Source organism: Neovison vison, chromosome 7, assembly GCF_020171115.1.
Source record: "Neovison vison isolate M4711 chromosome 7, ASM_NN_V1, whole genome shotgun sequence".
In the NCBI taxonomy this organism is placed as follows: Eukaryota; Metazoa; Chordata; class Mammalia; order Carnivora; family Mustelidae; genus Neogale; species Neogale vison.
In genome coordinates, this window is record NC_058097.1 from 18,576,799 (window position 1) to 18,595,052 (window position 18,254).

General features: G+C 52.8%; 1 protein-coding gene and 1 pseudogene across 1 annotated transcript; both read right to left on the reverse strand.

Annotated features, from left to right (window-relative positions):
* Positions 1-3,508: 3,508 nt before the first annotated feature.
* On the reverse strand, positions 3,509-12,631 carry CA7 (carbonic anhydrase 7). Its single transcript, XM_044260396.1, has 7 exons — positions 12,528-12,631; positions 9,763-9,960; positions 6,690-6,808; positions 5,806-5,901; positions 5,640-5,702; positions 4,983-5,138; positions 3,509-4,289 (listed from the first exon to the last, which is right to left on the reverse strand). The coding sequence occupies exons 1-7, from the start codon at positions 12,565-12,567 to the stop codon at positions 4,167-4,169; spliced, it is 795 nt and encodes a 264-aa protein (XP_044116331.1). The 5' UTR covers positions 12,568-12,631; the 3' UTR covers positions 3,509-4,166.
* Positions 12,632-15,944: 3,313 nt separating this feature from the next.
* Positions 15,945-16,825, reverse strand: LOC122913765 (annotated as a pseudogene).
* Positions 16,826-18,254: the final 1,429 nt, after the last annotated feature.

Sequence of the window (18,254 nt, forward strand, 5' to 3'; positions counted from 1 at the left end):
TTTTACAGAGGAGAACACAAGCTTCTGTGGACTTGAGTGACATGTCGTAAAATGCCCCAGGTATGAAGTTGTCCATGCATCTGCCCAAGTTTGTGAGCAGAAAAGGCTCCAAAAGGGATGCATGCCCAGGCCCTGCCTCTGGCTGCAGGACAAATACCAGAACTTTTCAGGCTCCAGAATCACATTCCCCACTCCCCTCGGAATTATGAACAAACAGCAGTTTAGTCCTCCTTCAAAGGTAAGCTCAGAGTTGATGTTTTGACCCGTGGACATGGGGGACTCCTAAGCTGTCCTGGCTGGGCAGCTGTTGTCATGTGACTCCATCCTCAGGCCAGCCCCAGCTGCGGCGAAAGCCTCTGTCCTGCTCCAGGACCTCTCAGCTTGGACATCAGTGGGGCGCCCTTCCAGACGTGAACTCTGACAGCAGTGCCGTCAGCATACCTTGCAACAATCACCTCAGACCCATTTTGGTTTTTTTAAAGATTTTATTTATTTATTTGACAGACAGAGATCACAAGTAGGCAGAGAGAGGGAGATGCAGGCTCCCTGCTGAGCAGAGAGCCTGACGTGGGGCTTGATCCCAGGACCCTGGAATCATGACCTGAGTTGAAGGCAGAGGCTTTAACCCACTGAGCCACCCAGGTGCCCCCTCAGACCCATTTCTGTCTGTATCCCCAACCTTTGCTCAGGCCACAGGCCACTTTCCTCGTAAACGAGCACTTTGGCGGATGGGTGTCCCTGGGTAGCCCTGTGGGGACCCCTCAGGTTGGGAGCAGGTCCCCTGTAGACAGAACCCCTGGGGCCCAGGTCTTTACAGCCGCCCTATCTCCTGAGACCCAGAGTAGAGCTGCTCTGAGACCCAGGGCCTGGCTTCTCCAGGTGTGGAGGGAAGACAGTGCCCCCAGACTGCAGATTCAGCAAGCTGTGGCCACTGGCCTGGTCCACCAGCCCAGATCTTTTCGAGGGCCACCCTGGCTGCCAGGGAGGGCTCTCTGGGATCTTGGGAGCAAGCAGAGCCGATCTCGTCTTCAACACTCCACGTGTGCCCTGCGCCAGCTCCAGGAGGCAGTCTTGCCCTGGCTAAGGATTGAGGACACGGTCCTGGGTCCCTTGAGGCTAGGTTTGCTGGAGGCATTTGGGATCCTGCTGGGACATCCCATTTGGAGGTAAAAGGGTCAGATCTTGGGCTGCGATTATAAAGAGGCTACTTTTGATTTTAAAATAGTTTTATATAAAAAAAAATGAGTTAAGGGGAAGGATTTAATGGGTGAGGATTCTTGGCTGCCTTGGGATAATTACTCTTAAACCAGCTCCCATTTCTCAAGTCCTCTGTGGTGCCAAGCCTGTCGTGCCACCATCCCTGAGAGGGGCTGGCCAAGGTCCCTGGCATGGCCAGCAGCGTCGGCCTATTGTTCCGACTCCATATGGCCACCACCATGCCCACCACTCCCTCCCTTGGGCCCAGTGGCTGTGGCATAGAGCTGCAGAGTTACAGAACAGATCCAGGTTCAAATCCCACTCTGCTGCTTGCCTACTTACCTTCCCTCAGCCTCATCCTCATCTGTAAAATGGGGGTGAAGACAGTTCTTGGATCCTCGGGAGAGAGTCAGGCACCTGCCCAGGGCCCTTGGCCTGACTTTGGAGGCAGCTTTCCTAACATTACTTCTCTGCTGCTGCCTGTGTTCAAGCTAAGCAAACGCCGTCCTCAGACGGTCTCCGGCAACACAGAGGAAGAGAATGGCTCTTTTATCAGGCCAGGGGTGCCTGGCCTCTCATCGAGGGGCCCTGTCCCTTCTGTCCCCCAGCCTCAGCCCCACTCTGGAGACAGGTTCGTCCTAAGCATGGGAGTGAGAGGCCCACCAGAACAAGGCTTTCCCTTCCCCACACGCCTGGCTCGAAGCTAAACATCTCAGACCCAACTCCTCCCTTTTCCTGTGGCTTCACCCAAAGTTCAGAAGTATCGGGGCACCTGGGTGGCTCAGTGGGTTGAAGCCTCTGCCTTTGGCTCGGGTCGTGATCCCAGGGTCCTGGGATTGAGCCCCGCATCGGGCTCTCTGCTCGGCAGGGAGCCTGCTTCCTCCTCTCTCTGCCTGCCTCTCTGCCTGCTTGTGATCTTTCTCTGTCAAATACATATATTAAAAAAAAAAAAAAAAAAAAGAAGTACCCCATAACGCAGGAGTGCCCTTTTGGTAATAGTGACAGTGACAGGAGCCATGGTGGAGTGAGCAGATAGACATGCCAGCAGCCCCTCTCATCTCTGCAGCTCAGCCTCCCTCCCACGGGTGTTCAGACAGGCCTCTCCCAGCTCTCCAAAGGCCTTGACCCAGCGCCCCCTCAGCAGTGTATCTCTCTGTCTCACAGTTGATGTCCCGATTGTCACCTCCCCTCAGTCCTCAACCCCCTGCCTGTCTGTCTGGGTTACAAACACCTCCCAGACACATCATCTGGCTTTACAGCTGGGGCTTTCCTTAGGGAGCCCTCCAGATTTGGCTGGACTAGGGCAAGGCAAGGAGGCACTTAGGGTGCAAACTTAAGGAGGTGCCCACTCGCAGGCTCCTATAAATGCAGGGCCAGGCCTGAGGGTGCTTGCCTCATCTGGCCCCAGCTCTGTTCAGACTCCTCAGCAGCCCCCAGTGGGTCCCTTTCCCCTGGTGTTTTGGATCCCATTCTGTGGCTTTTCTCCCACCTCTCAGCGGCTCCTGCTCAGGGTTCCCTCCTGTTCCTCCTCCGGTCATCCTGGGCCCCCTCTTTCGTGGGTACCCCTCTGGGGCAGCCTCTAGACCGATCACCTTGAATTAAGATATGCCAGAGCAGCCCAACCCTCCACCTTTCTCCTGGCTAAGACCCCAACATTCCACTAATTCCTAGCACTCTCCTTCAGGGCCCTGGGAATGCTGCGTTCACCTTGGTCAGCTCCTGCCCAGGCTCCCCAGTCCAGGTGGAGGCCCTACCCTTGGGTCCCCTTTCCTTCCCTGTAGCCAAACCTTGTCCTTGGGCTCCACCTTCTAAACTTCTCTCATCTAGCCCACTGCTCCTCACCTCTACCATCCCATCCCCTTTTTCCTGGCCACTGGCCACCACCTCCTCCCTGCTGCCACTCCTGCGTGCTCATTCACAGCCCCCAGGGATCTGCCCCGGTTCTACATCTGCCTCTACCCCAGACTCTTTGTGACTCCCCATTAGCCTCAGGAGAGTCCCAGCCTCTCCCCTGGTCCTTTTCAGCTCCACACTCTGGGCTCTCTCTCACCTTTAGGCTTGCACACCTGCTATCCCTTGGCTTCAGACTTGCTGGTCCCTTCTCTCTGCTTTGGAATACTGACTGGAGTTTAATTTAGATGAGATAGGCCTTCCCCCTCTTCTCTGCTTCCATGGCCCCCACCCTGCCCTCTATATAACTCTCACCCGCTCAATACCCATGTCCCTCCCCACATACTCCACTTGACTTACCACTGTCAGTTCCCCCAATGCCTAGAACAGTCTTTGATACAGCCCAGACACTCAGTGGGTATTTGTGGCATGAATAGATGAGTTTATTAATAATTGCATGGATGGATTGTCATGTAGGTGGCTTTGGTGGCCAGGTAGGGCTGAGGGAAGATACTACAGAAGCTGTAGCCAGTGTCTGCCCATGGCAGCAGGTGGCTGGAGGGAAAAGGCCATGTCATCTCCAGCAGGCTGGGTGCTGATTTTAATGGCCCGGCAGTGAGGTGCGTGCATGGCGGAGGCCTGCAGAAGAGGTAATGCCGAGAGGGCAGCCCTGCCCACCTCTAATTATTGCTTGAGTCTTTCTGGCAATGCCAGCTGCCTGCCCCAGAGAGCTCGGTCTCGTCCATCACAGTGTGAGCTCAGGGTGGGGTTGCCGGCACTGCCAGTGGGGAAGATGGGAGAGATTCCCAGGGGCCTTTGGGTCTTGGAGAGCAGAGGCAGCCTCAGGCTTGGACCATGCTCAGCTCCTGTCCTTCCTGTCCCCAGCTGAAGGGTGTCCCCTGACTTGAGGGTCCCATCAAGAATCCTCCAGGGTGGCCAAGGAGAAAGCCAGCTGAAGTGGGGGGGTCCACAAACCGCCCCCCACCCCCAGGCAGGGAGCCTCGGATGGTTTGGTGTCTGCTGACGTGGAAGCCCTTGGGAAAATGGTGCTCTAGTGGCCGCCTGGGCAGGCGGGCAGCTCAGGCCCGGAAAGAGGCCTTCACCACGCGGCCCTTCAGTGGCTGTGGCGGCCGGAAGTTGTTCACCATGTGGATCCTCTCATCGTCCTCTGAGGTGAAAAGCAGGCTCCGGAACTTCTCCATCTTGAGAAGATGGAAGAGATACTCAGGGCAGAATGGGGGTGGTGTGGTCCTCTCTGATCCCAGACATATCATCTGGCCAATTGGCTCCACCTCTCCCTCCTCTTGCTCCCAGGTCTTGTCCCCACTCCTCCCCACTCGTTCTTTCTTTGGGATCCCGACCTCAAATATTCACCCACTAAAGGCCCTCTGAACCTGGACGCTGCCCCACCTAGCTCCAGTTCCAATTCCGTGTAGCTAAGACTTATCAACACCTGCAGGATTCAGATTCTAACACAGTTGGTAGGGGAGGTCCTAGGATCCAGGGACCTAGCCTCTCAGCCTGTGCTGAGGTCCTAATGACTTACAATCAAGTGAACTCCCGAAGTATCTAAATAGGAAAACAAAAACAAACAAACAAACAAAAAGAAAGCAAGAAAGAAAAAGGAGGTTGTGGGGGGGCTGGGCAGCACCTGGCTGACTCATTCAGAAAGCAACCAAATCTTGATCTCAGGGTCATGAGTTCAAACCCCACGTTGGGCATTGAGCATACTTTTTTTTTTTTTTTAAAAGAATCTAAATGTCTATTAGTAAAAGGTGGCAGCCTTGATGGTGGGACCATAAGCTATAGCTTGTTGGTTGGGAAAGTCGCACTCCCTGGGATGGGCCCTGAATGCCATATCATCCCATCTCACCTGGTTCTCTGGGAAAACTCACCTGCCTCTCAGAGATGCTGATAGGTTCCCGCAGCACGATCCAGGTGACACTCTCACTCAGTGGGGGGGTTGTCAGGGAGCCCGGGTAGGTCCAGTAGTGCCGGCTGGCAGGCAGGAGGCACTTGGGGTTGAAGCAGCTGAACTGGGCCTTCGTTCCCTGGGGCAGGGCAGGAATCAGCATAGACCTGCCACTTGGACCAGACCAGCATCCTCCCCACTCTTTCCTGTCAGTAGGATTTAGGCTTCTCCTTGGCCCACTGATGCAAATGTGGGCCTAGGCCTGTGATACCAGAGGCCATCTCCCTGCCCGGCCCAGGCCCGGTCCACCTGTTGGCCGGTATGTAAAAGCTGTGGTTCCTTAAGCTCTCTAGTCTCCGTGTTCTGTCTCTGCTTTGTCCTTCAGCTGCCCTTAGCTTCCTGTAAGATGGCCTTTGACCAGTCCTACACCCAACCGGGTGGTGTGCTGGGCACTCCGTGAGGCCACTGACTCTGGTGAAGAGGAGTCATTCGCAGGGCCCTGCAGCTGCTAACCTGTAACCTTCAGCTCAGCAGGGGTTTGCTATCACATTGGAGCAGTGGATGGGCCCACTCTCTGCTCCACCCTCATCCTCCCTCCCACCAGGCTGCTCGGGTCAGGGCTACAGACCCCCCGGCTCACCTTAAACCGAACCATGTACAGCGCATCTGTCAGCCGGTTCATGCTGGGGTGCTCGTTCCCTGTCTGTTAGGGAAAGGGTAGTGTGAGCCCAGCACCCACCATGTTTGGAATGAGGCCCAGCGCCAGGCTTCCCATGCCCCTCTTGCCCCCAGTAACCACCCCTTACCTCCAAGAAGACACCGACGACAGCCAGGCCATCAGGTGCTGAGGCTGCCTCCCCAAAGGTGCTATATTTCTTGGCATTCCAGTGAACAAGGTGCAGCTGCGGGGGCAAGGCCAGTGCTTAGCGCCTCCGAGGGGCCCTGGAAGCTCAGAGCCGGGCTTCCCTCACTCCCACTGGACTCCTGGCCCCTCTGCAAGTGGGGTAAGGCTGTTAAACCTCCCAAGCCTCTGGGAGGACCCAGAAGAGTCCCCGGTGGAGCCCCCAGTGGTCACAGATAGCATCCACACTGTTCTGAGCCCCACCTTTTCCTGAGCCCCCAGTGACCAAAGAGGAATCTGGCTGGGGCCCTGCCCTTAGTGAACTGTGAAATAGATAATGGCCCTCCGTGTGAAACGTCTTGGAGGAGGCAGTGCTAGCAGCTGGGTCCAAAGAATGAGTAGGGGGTTATCAGATAGAACCCTGGGGAAAACTACCCCAGGTAGAGAGAATAGCGTAGGCAAAAGCTTGGTGGTTTGCAGGAGCTGGGCGTGGACAGGACATTCATCACATGCCAGTCAATATGGGGAGAGATCAGGAAAAGATGAGGTCAGGCAAAGCCACTACGTGTGGGGCCTTAAATGCCAGCCTTGTCCTTAAAGGGTTGTTAGCAAGCATGTGGTGGGACTGGACTATTCTTCAGAAAACTCCTTCTGGACCCACAGAGCAGGCTATTAGTAGGCAGAGGTCAGGTGCAAGACCCCATGCCGGGGGCCGGTGGAAAGTGTCTCTCTGGAAACCCCTGGGTGCTCCTCCTCACCCTCTCCAGAGCCCCACACAGGCACCCTTCAGGTCCCTGACTCTCCTGTCCTTCCCCGAACAGTAAAGGGATTCAGGTAGAGGGCCCTTACCTCGCTGGGGAATGACTTGCCATCTACCGTGTGTTCTGAGCCCACACTGTGCTTCTTGCCCCAGTGGAAATGGAACTGCTTGAGCCGGTATGGCCCATCCAAGGGCCCCCCAGTCACCACTGCAGGAAGAAGTGGGGTGTGGAGTCATTGATGTGAGAGATCCCACGTGGCCCAGCAGGTGGTGGTGCCAGGACCAGGCCAGTGTCCAGGACACAGAGAAAGTTTTCATTTGGAAAATTCGTTGGGCTAACTACGCTTGGGGCCAAGCTCACCTAGTCCCCTAGGCCCTTAGCAGGGCCATGGTGGTTGCCTGAAGGTGGCAAAGGTAGTGATAGAATACGTCAGTCCACTTGGCCATCCTCCCCTTTCCCTCCCACTTCTGTATGGAAGCTGGGACCTTGTCTCCCAGGTCCCCATTACCACTAATAAGAGGACTCTTATGTCGGGATCCCTGACCAAGGGCTAGATTGGAAGGATTCTTTTGTTCAGTCCTTCTGGAAGCCTTTTAGAAGTCATGAGGGACAGAACCTGTTATTATCACTGTCTCATAATGGGGAAAAATGGCACAGAAAGGGCAAGACATTTGGCCCAGGTCACGCAGCAAGGCACTGAGCTAAGATATAAGCCTTTATCTCCCTCGTAAGTCCAGAGCCCAAGCCCCTACTTGCCAGATCACACTGTCTCCCTAGAACCCTGAGCCTGAGCCTTCTCAGGACCTGGTATTTTCCAGAGTGCAGCTCCTAAGGGTCCACACTCTGATGACCAGACCTAGGCCATCTCCCATGGCCTCTTAGTAGGTCCCTACTTATGCTGGTTTGGTGACTTTCTCACCCTGATACCTGGTGAGCTGGGGCCAAACACAAGGCCTCCTGAGACTGATTGAATTTCCAGGTGAAAGGGATCTGGCCGTAGAGGGAGCCCTAGGATCAGGTGACAGCAGCCCTCGGCTCAGAGTTCCACACTAAGGCCCCTCCAGGATGGGTGACAGGCCTTTGTGGGGCCTGTGAGGAGGAGGATGACGGAACAGTCCAAAGGCCCACCCTTGCTACCTGGCCTTATCTGAGAAGCAGGGTCTGTCCATAGCATTGCTGGAGGGTTAACAAAGAGAGGCTGGGAAGGTGGCCATGGCAGGGGCCCAATCAAGCTGTCCCATCCTGGGGAGGCAGGAGTGGTAGGGCCTGCAGGCCGAGCTCCCTGATAGGACCTGTGAGGGCCCACGCCTCCGAGCATGCCCCACCTGGGATGCTACAGTGTGGTCTGTCGGGAGTAAACTCCCCACCTAAGCCCTTGAGCATAGCACCTCTAGCCCTCTCCCAATGTCCTGACTATTGAACAAACTGTCACTCACTGTGCCCTCACCACGTATTCTGCACTCTGTTGCCATCAACCCCCATAGTGTCCTAGAGAGGAACATATTATTACCCCTGTTGGACAGATGTATGGCTGAGGTTCGGAAAAGCAGATGTCATGCCCAAAGTCACACAGCCGGTGAGGGGCAGAACCCCAGCAGTCTCACTCCCAAAGCCCACTCTCCTTCCCCTGACTCCCTACTCCTTCAAGCCTGGGTATCTTAGTAGGAGAGGGAGCTAGGCTTCAAAGTAAGCTACTGGATCACTGATCCAGAGACAATGCCCCCTTGTACTCCCTCCCTGCCTCCCAACAACAGCCTTCACTAAGCTATTGAGGTTTGAATTGAACCCTCAATGCCCTCTAGAGGCTGTTAGAAGGTATAGTCATATGAAAACTGCTCCTTTAAAAACTGTCATTTAGGGTCATCAAGAGCCCCATGTCCCTCCCCCAAGCTCTGGGTCAGAGGATTTTTTTTTTTTTTTAAAGATTTTATTTATTTATTTGACAGAAATCACAAGTAGATGGAGAGGCAGGCAGAGAGAGAGAGAGGGAAGCAGGCTCCTCGCTGAGCAGAGAGCCCGATGCGGGACTCGATCCCAGGACCCTGAGATCATGACCTGAGCCGAAGGCAGCGGCTTAACCCACTGAGCCACCCAGGTGCCCCTGGGTCAGAGGCTTTATTAAAAACTCAGTACCAGGAAGTGTCTCTCTTCTGAGGGTCTGCTGGATTTCTTCCCTTCTGCAACAAGAGCTATAACTGGTCCTCTTTCCCTCTTTTCCTAGCCTACCAGGGAACTCAGTGCTAAGCAACTAAGATCACTCTTCTCTGGCTTCCCTCCTCTTCTCTGCTTTTTGATTTTCTTCTTGAAACTTAAGTTCCCTTATGTGCTTTCATTGTGTGTGGGGGGAAAGGTGGATAGGGGCAGAGTACCAATTACTTCCTTACGCAAGAAACTCTAGCAGCTTCCCTCCTTGATTCACTCCACCCCTCATAGGCCTGTTCATAAGGATAAAATCTCTTCACTGAGGAGCATTTCTGAGGCTTCTGCCTAGGAATTTATTATGAAAGAACCTGAACTCTCAACCAAGGATAAACAGATGTCATAAGTTCTGCGGGCCTCTCTCTGGCCCAAGCTGACTGGAATCTTGAGGCTGTGGGTGGACTGGAGACAAGACTTTTGGAATTGGACCAGGCTGATTTTGGCACACCCGTGCTCATTGGGTCTCTGCTTGCCCATCTTAGAGGTGGGTTCTTGAGAGGAATAAAAGAGTTGCCTAAGACCTTAGCAAGGGACCTGGCACACAGAACACTCCAGCTTCCTTCTCTCTCTGGGCTTGGCCAGATCACACAGGGAGGAGGGTTTGGCCTTGGGCCGCACAGCAGGTCAGTGAGAGGGCCTGGACTGAAAACAAACCTAACCTAAAGCTGTAAATGGAAGAGAAGGAAGGGAATTCGCATTTCTTGAGCATCTGCTTTATGCCAGTACTACAAACATCACTTCCGTTTTTTATTTTTCCTCTCTGTGACCCAGAGAGGAAAAGAGGGTCTTACTGCTCCCGTTGTATGCATAAGGAGATGGAGGCTCAGCCCAAGGCTTCACAGCTAGTGAGAGGTGGAGCCTCCCTTCCCCACCACAGCATCCTGCCCTTCCTGAGCCTGCCCCATGCAGGGTGAGGACCCCAGTGGGAGGGGGGGGGCCAGCCTCTGGCAAGGGCCACTTACCAGTTCGGTCATCGCTGTCATTGAAGTCCACCTGGACAGAGTGGCCATTGTTGGTGATGCTGAGGGATATGCAGGCTTCATAGGAAAGCTCCAGTGGTTTCAGGCTGGGCGAGTACACAGCCTGGCTGGACACAATATTGATTGGTGACTGGCGGTCTCCCTGGGCAATGGGATACAGCTTGTGCCACTGTGAGGGGCCTGCAGGTGGGGAGAGGGCAAGGGCTCGGGCTGGCTTGGATCTCTGAGTTTGCAGGTGGAGGATGCCTGTGGGGGACAGTCTCCCCATACCCCTTCAGATGTCAGCCCCTGCTTTGGAGCTCCAGTCCCACCTCTGCCATTTCCCTCTCTGCCTCCATTTCCTTTCTGCAAAATGGCCTCACTAAAACTCTGCCCCCAGAGGTGAGAGGAGGCCCAGAGAGGTAATTCATGCAAGGGAGCAGGAGATAGCCACAAGCCCGGGTGTGTGGCTCCAGGCAGCGACTCCTCCCCAACTCCCAATACATGCTCCCAGAGGGCCCCAGGCCTCTGAAGTCCCTGACCTGGTCCTCCCAGGTATCTGGCCTCTTCCCACACCTTGAGCATGTTCGTGTTGGTGTTTGTGATAATAGTAACAAGAGCTAAAGTCAACCTAGCTTTGGCTCTGTGACATGTGCTTGCCCCTCACGACCACATTGTGCAACAGAGACTAGCATGATCCCCATTTCATAGGTGAAAGAAACGAAGGCCATTCATGCACACGTGCGTGTGCACGTGCACACACACACACACACACACACACACACAAACTTGGGTACGGGTATAAACATACAGCCTGGGCAGTCCCAGTTGCCCTCCCCTTGCGTGTGCCTACAGATCTATAGAGATTTTCACGTGTGCACACATATGTGCACAGTGACCTGGGTTCGTTGCTGGACCCAGCAACATACATGTGTACATACACACCCACAGTCCTACCAACTACACCTGACACACACATACGCACCATCACACACGAACACCCCTGTTGCAAACCCAGGTCTGCAATAAAAGACTACAGCAAAACACACACTCGTGCAAGCACGTACACACACACACACACACACACCTGCATGCACACCCACGAGCGCCCACCACCTGCCTCCCAGAGGCTCCATCTGCAGCCAAGAGGCTCGGCATCTCCCTGGGGAACATCCTGAGATGCAACCTATTTTTAGAGCTATTGCCGGCTGGTGCTTCTCCCCGTTTTTGGCTTCTTAAGTTTTCCTCAGAAAACAGCAGCAGGTGCCGACAGAGCTGTGTCCCCAATGGATGACTCAGAATCGTGGCCCAGACCCACTGGGTTATTTTTGAAGTCCTGCGAGCATGCCGCATGCCCGCACCTCTATCTTCTGTCCTTCCCTCCCTCATTGCCCCTAGACTGAATGGCCCAGGTCCGGCTGGGTGAGGGGCAGTGGCCTGAGCAGGCAGGCCCGTGGGGCAGGCCATATAAGATACTGTATGCTCAGAGCTGGTAGGCAGGACTAACAGTCAGGGGACTCCAATTCTGGAGGAAGCACCCAGAAGCTAGTTCGGAGCCGGTGCTGGAGGGAAGATGATCTTCTACGGGTACTGTCAACCTGCCCCTTCTCCGTCTCTCTCCAACTCTGCTGGTCTCTGTTGCCTTTTTGTGACTGTCTCTAGCTTTTTCACGCCCAGATCTGGGGGTCTCCCCTCCAGAGTATGCTCCTGTGTCCCTGTGTTCCAGAGGGAGCCAGACACATCACAGCACCTCCCTAGCTTCCTCTGGCCCACTGCCACTTCCTAACCCAAAGATTAGCCCAGGACCCCCACCCTCCCTCAAAGAGTAACTCCCGGAAAAGGGGAGATGAGGAGTGTTCTCTCACCAGCACTTCCCTGTCTCCCCACATCCACCTGCCCTGCCTGGGGTTTCCTTCTGGCAGCGTGGATCTTGGGTCTTCATTGTTCACCTGACAGAAAGCGGGGAGCCGTTACCCCACACCCCCACCCCAACTTGGAAAAAAATAGCTCAAAAGGTAACTGACCTGCCCCAGACCACATTCAAGCCATCTGGCTCTCACCCCTGCCTCCTTCTCCCTTCCTCTGCATCCTAAGGAAACTGAGGCAGGATCTGGGAGCTATTCACCCAGACAGGAGGCTGATGTGGGCCACGCACTCCCACGCTTCACACCAGGACGTGCTCAGACACCCTCCTTGATGTAGACACCCAGACACACTCGTGCACCCCCAGTTCCCCCTTCCTCACATACCTGCCGATGCGAAAGCTCGGACACTTCCGCGGGGAAACTCTCCCGGGGACACCGCGCCCTTGTCCAGCAGAGCCTGGCTCCCGGGAGGTCCCCCCGCACACACGCCGTGCGCGCTCCCCGCATAGACACCCGCGCACTGCGCTCGGCCCCGACCGCCCCCCGCCGCCCAGGGCAACCTTCGCCCCCTGTGCCTGCCGCGGGTGAGTGAGTGTCGGGGCCCCGGTCCGGACGAGCACGGCAGTCGGGCTGCGCGGAGGAGGCGGCAAGACTCACGCTCACCCGCGGGGTGGCTCGCTGGCGGCGGGGCTGGCGGGGTCGCAGCGCGGACTTTGGGCCAGGAGCAGGGGGGCAGGGGAGCCAGGGCTCGCGTCAGGCAGGTGGCCTGGGTTCTGGGGGCTGGACCAGAGGGGTGTCCCGGTCCGGTCCGGAGGGTGGAGGCTTGCGGATCCGGGAAATCCGACTGGGCTCGAGGGTAGGGGGTTAGATCCAGAGGGTCGGGGCTGGCGGGTCTATACCTACCGTCGTTCTGGCCGTAGCCCCAGCCGTGGTGGCCGGTCATGCCGCTGCTGTCCCCGCAGCCGTGCACCTGCCTGCTCGGCTCAGTTCCGCTGGCTCTGGCTGCGGCTCCGGCCCCGCTCGCTACCTCCGAGCTGCCTCTTAAAGCTGCGGCGCGCGGGAGGAGCAGTTCCCGGGGGACCCGCCCCCCAACCCCCGGCAGGGCTGAAGAGGCCGGCGGTGCCCCGCCCCCGCCCACCCGCAGACCAGTTGAACCCCAGAGCTGAGTCCAGGTGGAGAGTCAAGGGACCTAAAGACCTCTTCCTACTCCCCACCTCCCCTCCCCCACCCTGGCTGGACGACTCTCCCCCCTATTCACGTGTACAGGCTCCACTGTACTGTGCCGTGAACCGCCCTGGGTTCTCCACATCGCATCCCATCCCATGAGCCGCAGATCCCATTACCCATTACCAGGGAACCTAGACTCTGGGTCCTGAGTCCTCAGGGATTGGAGAGTCCCCTCAAAACTGCAAAGTGCATTGACCATCAAGTGTCCAGAACTGGAGCTAGACACTATATGGCAGGTGCTGGACCAAGCTTTGGGTCCTTTGGGTCATCTAACTTCCTTAGCTACCCTAGACATTGTGTGGTACTCTAAGAGCCCACTTGCACAGAGACAGGGCTGAAGCCTCGAGAGGTACATGATCTGTGCAGTGTGCAAAGGATTCACGCCCAGATGGTCTCACTCTAGACATTGTGCTCTTTACCACTTCTCTTTGGTGCTGGGGGCAGAGGTCCCATGGTTATGGGTCTAGGAGAGGGGAGAGGACTGGCAATCCAAACCTCTGTCCCCAAAGGGGGAATAGGGAGGAAGTAGCATCCAGTGGGCATTGAGGACAGGTGGTCAAGAGCCAAGAACCAAGTCTGAGACCCTGCCTCTCACCCTCTTCTTCTCTCCATTGCTTCCTCCTTCCCTGCAGGACTATCTGCCCATCCCTCTCCAGCTTGCTGTTTGTCCTTACGCTCCTTTTCTCTTCCTGACCTTCGGCACCCCTGCTGGGAACTCAGGCCCTCCACCCTGTACTCAACCTCCCTGCCTGCCTTGGCCCAACATTTTCCCACCAATAAGTCTTGGTCCTTGCCGTGCCCTCCTTGCTGGTGAGTCCTCTGTCTTCCACCCACTGGCTTCAGGCCACCCAATCTGATTCATGTTAGGACGTGGCCTTGTGCCAAAGATAGGCCTCATCTCTGACTAGGCCTCAGCAGGCAGTTTTGGGAAGACAAATAGGGGGGTTGATGGAAGGACAGACAGAAGATCCCACTCAGGGATCTGTACCCAACAGGAGGTAGAGGGCCATTTGACCTTGACCAGAGGAGACTTTTTCAGGCCCTGCTCTTCACTGACCTTGTGAAGGAATCTGCCATCTTGTCTGCCTGACTCCCCTACAACTCTGTGGTTATCTCAGTTTCCCTCTTCTTGGCCTCAAACCTCAGTTCCACAAGTTAGAGTTGCGGAGATTAATTGACAACTGGTTGGCTGGGTCAAGGTCAGTCAGTGACTTCACAGCCCTGCCTAGATCTCTTCTCTGACCCAGGAGCTGGAAGGTGTCCTTACTAGAAATAGGACCGGCAGGTGGGGGCAGGAGACTCCTGATAGAGATTTGGCACTATGGGGCCCTTGGAATCAGCATGTGACAGGCCCCAGGGCTAAGCCAGAACTCTCATCCTCACACCAAGAAGACAAAAGCTTGCTCAGTCCCTTCTCCTGGGGGGAGTTGCAACACTCTCAGGTCTGGGGAGGGGGCCCAAATGTATCTCCTTCACAGAGCTACTTCTTCCTTCAGAGTCACCCAGGCCTAGTCCATATTTATTTGTAGTATTTAAAAAGTTGGAATTATGCATATAATTTTGCAACCAATTTCATCTGCACAGCAACCCTAGATGGATTTTTGCCCCCTTTTTTTTTTCCAAATGAGTAAAGTAAGCCTTCAGGAAATTGAGTTAGGGAACATAGCAAGTGACAGAGCAAAGATAAAAAGTCCAGTGCTGCCCAGTTCCTCATTCAACATGTTTAAAAGCATGAAGAGGGGGAGGAAGTGGATTTTAAATTTGATTGTCATTTGCATATATGCAAGACTTTCCCTGGAAGAATTTAAGCTTTGGAGAGTGTTTGCCTCCTGGAAGGAGACTGGGAGACTGGAAGGGTGGGGGAAGGTGCGGAATGGGGGTGGGAGGGACACAATTGCTTATTCCTTTGTACCTTCGGGAGGAAACTATTACCTCTTTAACAACCAAATACAAGTTTATCTAATTCTTTGCTTCCTGCACTCTGTCTTCAGCAATTTTCTCCGGGTTCTGGAGTGCTGGGCAGGTGAGAGGAGCCAGTGCGCTCTGCCCAGTTTTGCCCATTTCAGGTAAAGCCCTCGTTAGCCCAGCAGCCCATTCAGGTCAATCTGGGAAAGCTGATAACCCCATTAAGGAGCCTCCTGTCTCAGTTATGGGCTGTCTTTAAAAATGAATTGGTTTCACTGCCCAGAAGTTTACTCTTTGGTCTCACTGGCATTAGTGGCTCCTAGATTTCACTGTTTATAAGGGAGGGGGAGCAGGGAGAGGGTGTGGGTGGTATGAGGGCCATGATGAATGGTTGGGGGAGGAGGGCAGGAGCAGCTTAAACAGCCATAACTCATTCAAGTGGCCTTGACCAGATCTTACTTCCTCTCTCAAAGGTACAAAGGTACACCTTGCTCTACAAGGTGACGAAGGGATTGTCCCTGCCTGGCCTAGCTCATAGGGATCCTGTGAGTATTGGTTGAGACAACAGATGTCCAATGCTGTTCCAACAAGTAGAGTCCCATGTACTGTATGTGGCTTTGTTGCTGTATGTTATGCACAGGGCCTACAGGCCGCCTACAGGCCAGGCCAGAAGCCTTGTGGCCTGGAGACTCTAAAAGCAAAATTATAGCTTTTCTTTTCTTTCTTTCTTTCTTTCTTTTTTTTTTTTTTCTGTAGTCCTTTGGTTTTATTTTCTTGGATTAAAAAAAAAGTAAGGCATAAATGTTTTTATATGGTCTTCTTGAAGATACCCTTTAAAATAACTTATCAAATGGCTTTATTCATGGCTCTTGATTATCAGTATTCATCAATATTACTGTCAGCCATGATTAACTCGTTAAAATTTCAGAGAAGAATAAAGAACTTTCATGAACATTTCTCCCAAATCCCTGAGAATCACAATAATCATAGATACAAATCTATATTTTAAGGTTTTATTTCTTTGACAGAGAGATAGAGAGCACAAGTAGCAGAGCAGCAGGCAGAGGGAGGAGAAGCAGGTTTTCTGCTGAGCAGGGAACCTGATGCAGGGCTGGATCCCAGGACCCTGGGATGCTTAACTGACTGAGCTACCTAGGTGCCCCATCACAGATACATTTTATCCCTTCATCATAAATCTCTGGAAAGTATCCGAGTTCGTTCAGTGTTCACAAGGCAAGGAGCAGTGTCATAGAGGGTTAATCCATGTAAATTGGTTTCCACTTGTAAAGAAAGTTTCTGAAAATCACAATGTAAGTCAGGAAAAAACCACAGAAGGAGAAAAACATAGACCATTCTGCTGCAGTGGTGTTCATGTGAAGCATGTAAGCTTTGTCCTCAGGGTTCCAATGGAGTTTCTGTACAATATCTGTGCCAAAATTCCCACTGGATAGAAGTGATGAACAAGTCAGCATGCTAAATGCACTTCCTCCACATAACTTCCTCCAGATAACCACCGGTCGTCTGATCCAGAAGACTTGTTTGCCGCCAATTTTGAGCTGCATTTGGTAGGAAAGGATAGTCTGAACGAACATGTGTAACGAGCTAATACGAAAGGTGAGCACAGCTCCACATACATGTACAAGAATAAGGCCGTTGTCTGGAAGTTTGCAACAACAGAAAGTCCAAAACAGCTCAGTAAGCCAAGTATAAGACCAGCCTCAATTAATTTGATGATATGACTCTCTTTAGGATTCAGGGCATGAACTTGCTTGTAACGAACATAAATGGTTGCAACGCACAAAACTGCAGCAGTATTTAACATTGCCCCAAACAAGCATTTTTCTGGAGCTACTGAACCAGTGTCACTGATATAAGGCAGAGCAGGGTCAGCATGGTGAAGTGTTATGGCCGTAATGTATGAAAATATGAAAGCAGTAGCTGTCCAAATTACTGGGGCAGAAGGGAGGAAACAGACCTTGTTAAAACCACCACATCTCAAATAGGTCTTTGTTGCTTGTTTGTTTGGTTTTATCTTCCTCACTAAACCTTAGTTTCTGACAAGAGCAGGAACCAACTGTTTTGTTTACCATCATATTTCCAGCTCCTGTTTTACAAGCTTATAAGGTACTGGTCTTCAAATCTGTACAAACCTGCACCTATCTTAAATCCTGAAATCTTCTCTGCTTTCTTTGAAGATCCATGAATCAGAACTGCAGTCACAATTCTTAAATTTCACAAATATTTGAAAGCCACGGGTAATAAGATTAATTCCTTATACTGTCTCCTCCAAGTGGTGACTCCTTGCTTGGATGACCCTGCCAGGGTGGGCCGCCACATCCAAAGCCGGCCAGTGGGACTGAGACAGGGTCAGCTTTTTGTATTAAAAAAAAAAAAAAAATTTCTGGGGTGCCTGGGGAGCACCCCAGAATAAAATAAATAAATAAGATAAAATATTTTTTTAAGAGTCTATTTGTTTATTTGACAGACAGACATCACAAGTAGGCAGAGAGGCAGGCAGAGAGAGGGGAGGAAAGCAGGTTTCCCACTGAGCAGAGAGCTGGATTCGGGGCTCAATCCTAGGACCCTGGGATCATGACCTGAGCCAAAGGAAGAGGCTTTAACCCACTGAGTCACCCAGGTGCCTCATATATAAAATCTTAAAACAAAAACAAAAAAACATTTCCACTCCAAGTATGTAGGTATGTGTGTGCAAACAGTGGGATAGGATGAGCCCTGACATGGCCTCCAGCATACCTGGCTGTGGGACCTGGGGCGAGTTATTTCACCTCTCTGAACCTGTCTTCTCATCTATAAAATGGGAACAGAGAGTCTAGAAGGCTAATAGGATGGTCAGGTAACATGATGTCTGTGAGACTCCTGGTGTCAAGGATGTACTCCTCAGACCCTAGAACATCTATTCTTTCCCCCTTTCCTTAACTTGTTGGACACATTTAGGACCCCAAACATTCCTTTTGCAATTATAATAGTGACACCTATTCATTGTAGAAAACTTGGAAGAATCAGAAAAACACAGAGAAGAAAATTAAAGCCACTGGCCATATGATTACCCAAGAGCCAAAAGTGTTAACATTTTAGTGGCCATCTGCCAGGCTTTTTTGGTATGTATTAGTATTACTGAAAAAACAATCAGAGTCACACGTATAGCTTTGTGATGGGTTTTTTCACCCAATGCCCTATGGTAAGCATTTCCCTGCTCAGCCAGCCTTGGAGAACTTGACACTTAATAATTGCACAATGCTCTAATGTATAGATAATAACCAGTTTTCCCTACTGTAAATAGCACTACAGTGAACATTCTTATTTATACATCTGTGCGGGCATGTCTGATGATTTCCTTGGGACAAACTGCTGAATGCCAAAACCGATGATACACATATTGCCAGTAAGACATTTGAAAATGAGCAAGTATGGTGGAAGTAGTTTCCAAAATTTATTCTTTCATTCAATACATGTTTATTGAAGCCTTGCTAGTGCCAC

Coding starts and splice junctions, on each gene's coding strand:
- CA7 (XM_044260396.1), bottom strand. CDS start 12,567: ATGACCGGCCACCACGGCTGGGGCTACGGCCAGAACGACG. Junction 5,703..5,805: donor TCGTCGGTGTCTTCTTGGAG/GTAAGGGGTGGT, acceptor TTTCCCTAACAG/ACAGGGAACGAGCACCCCAG. Junction 5,139..5,639: donor TGTACATGGTTCGGTTTAAG/GTGAGCCGGGGG, acceptor GCCCTGCCCCAG/GGAACGAAGGCCCAGTTCAG.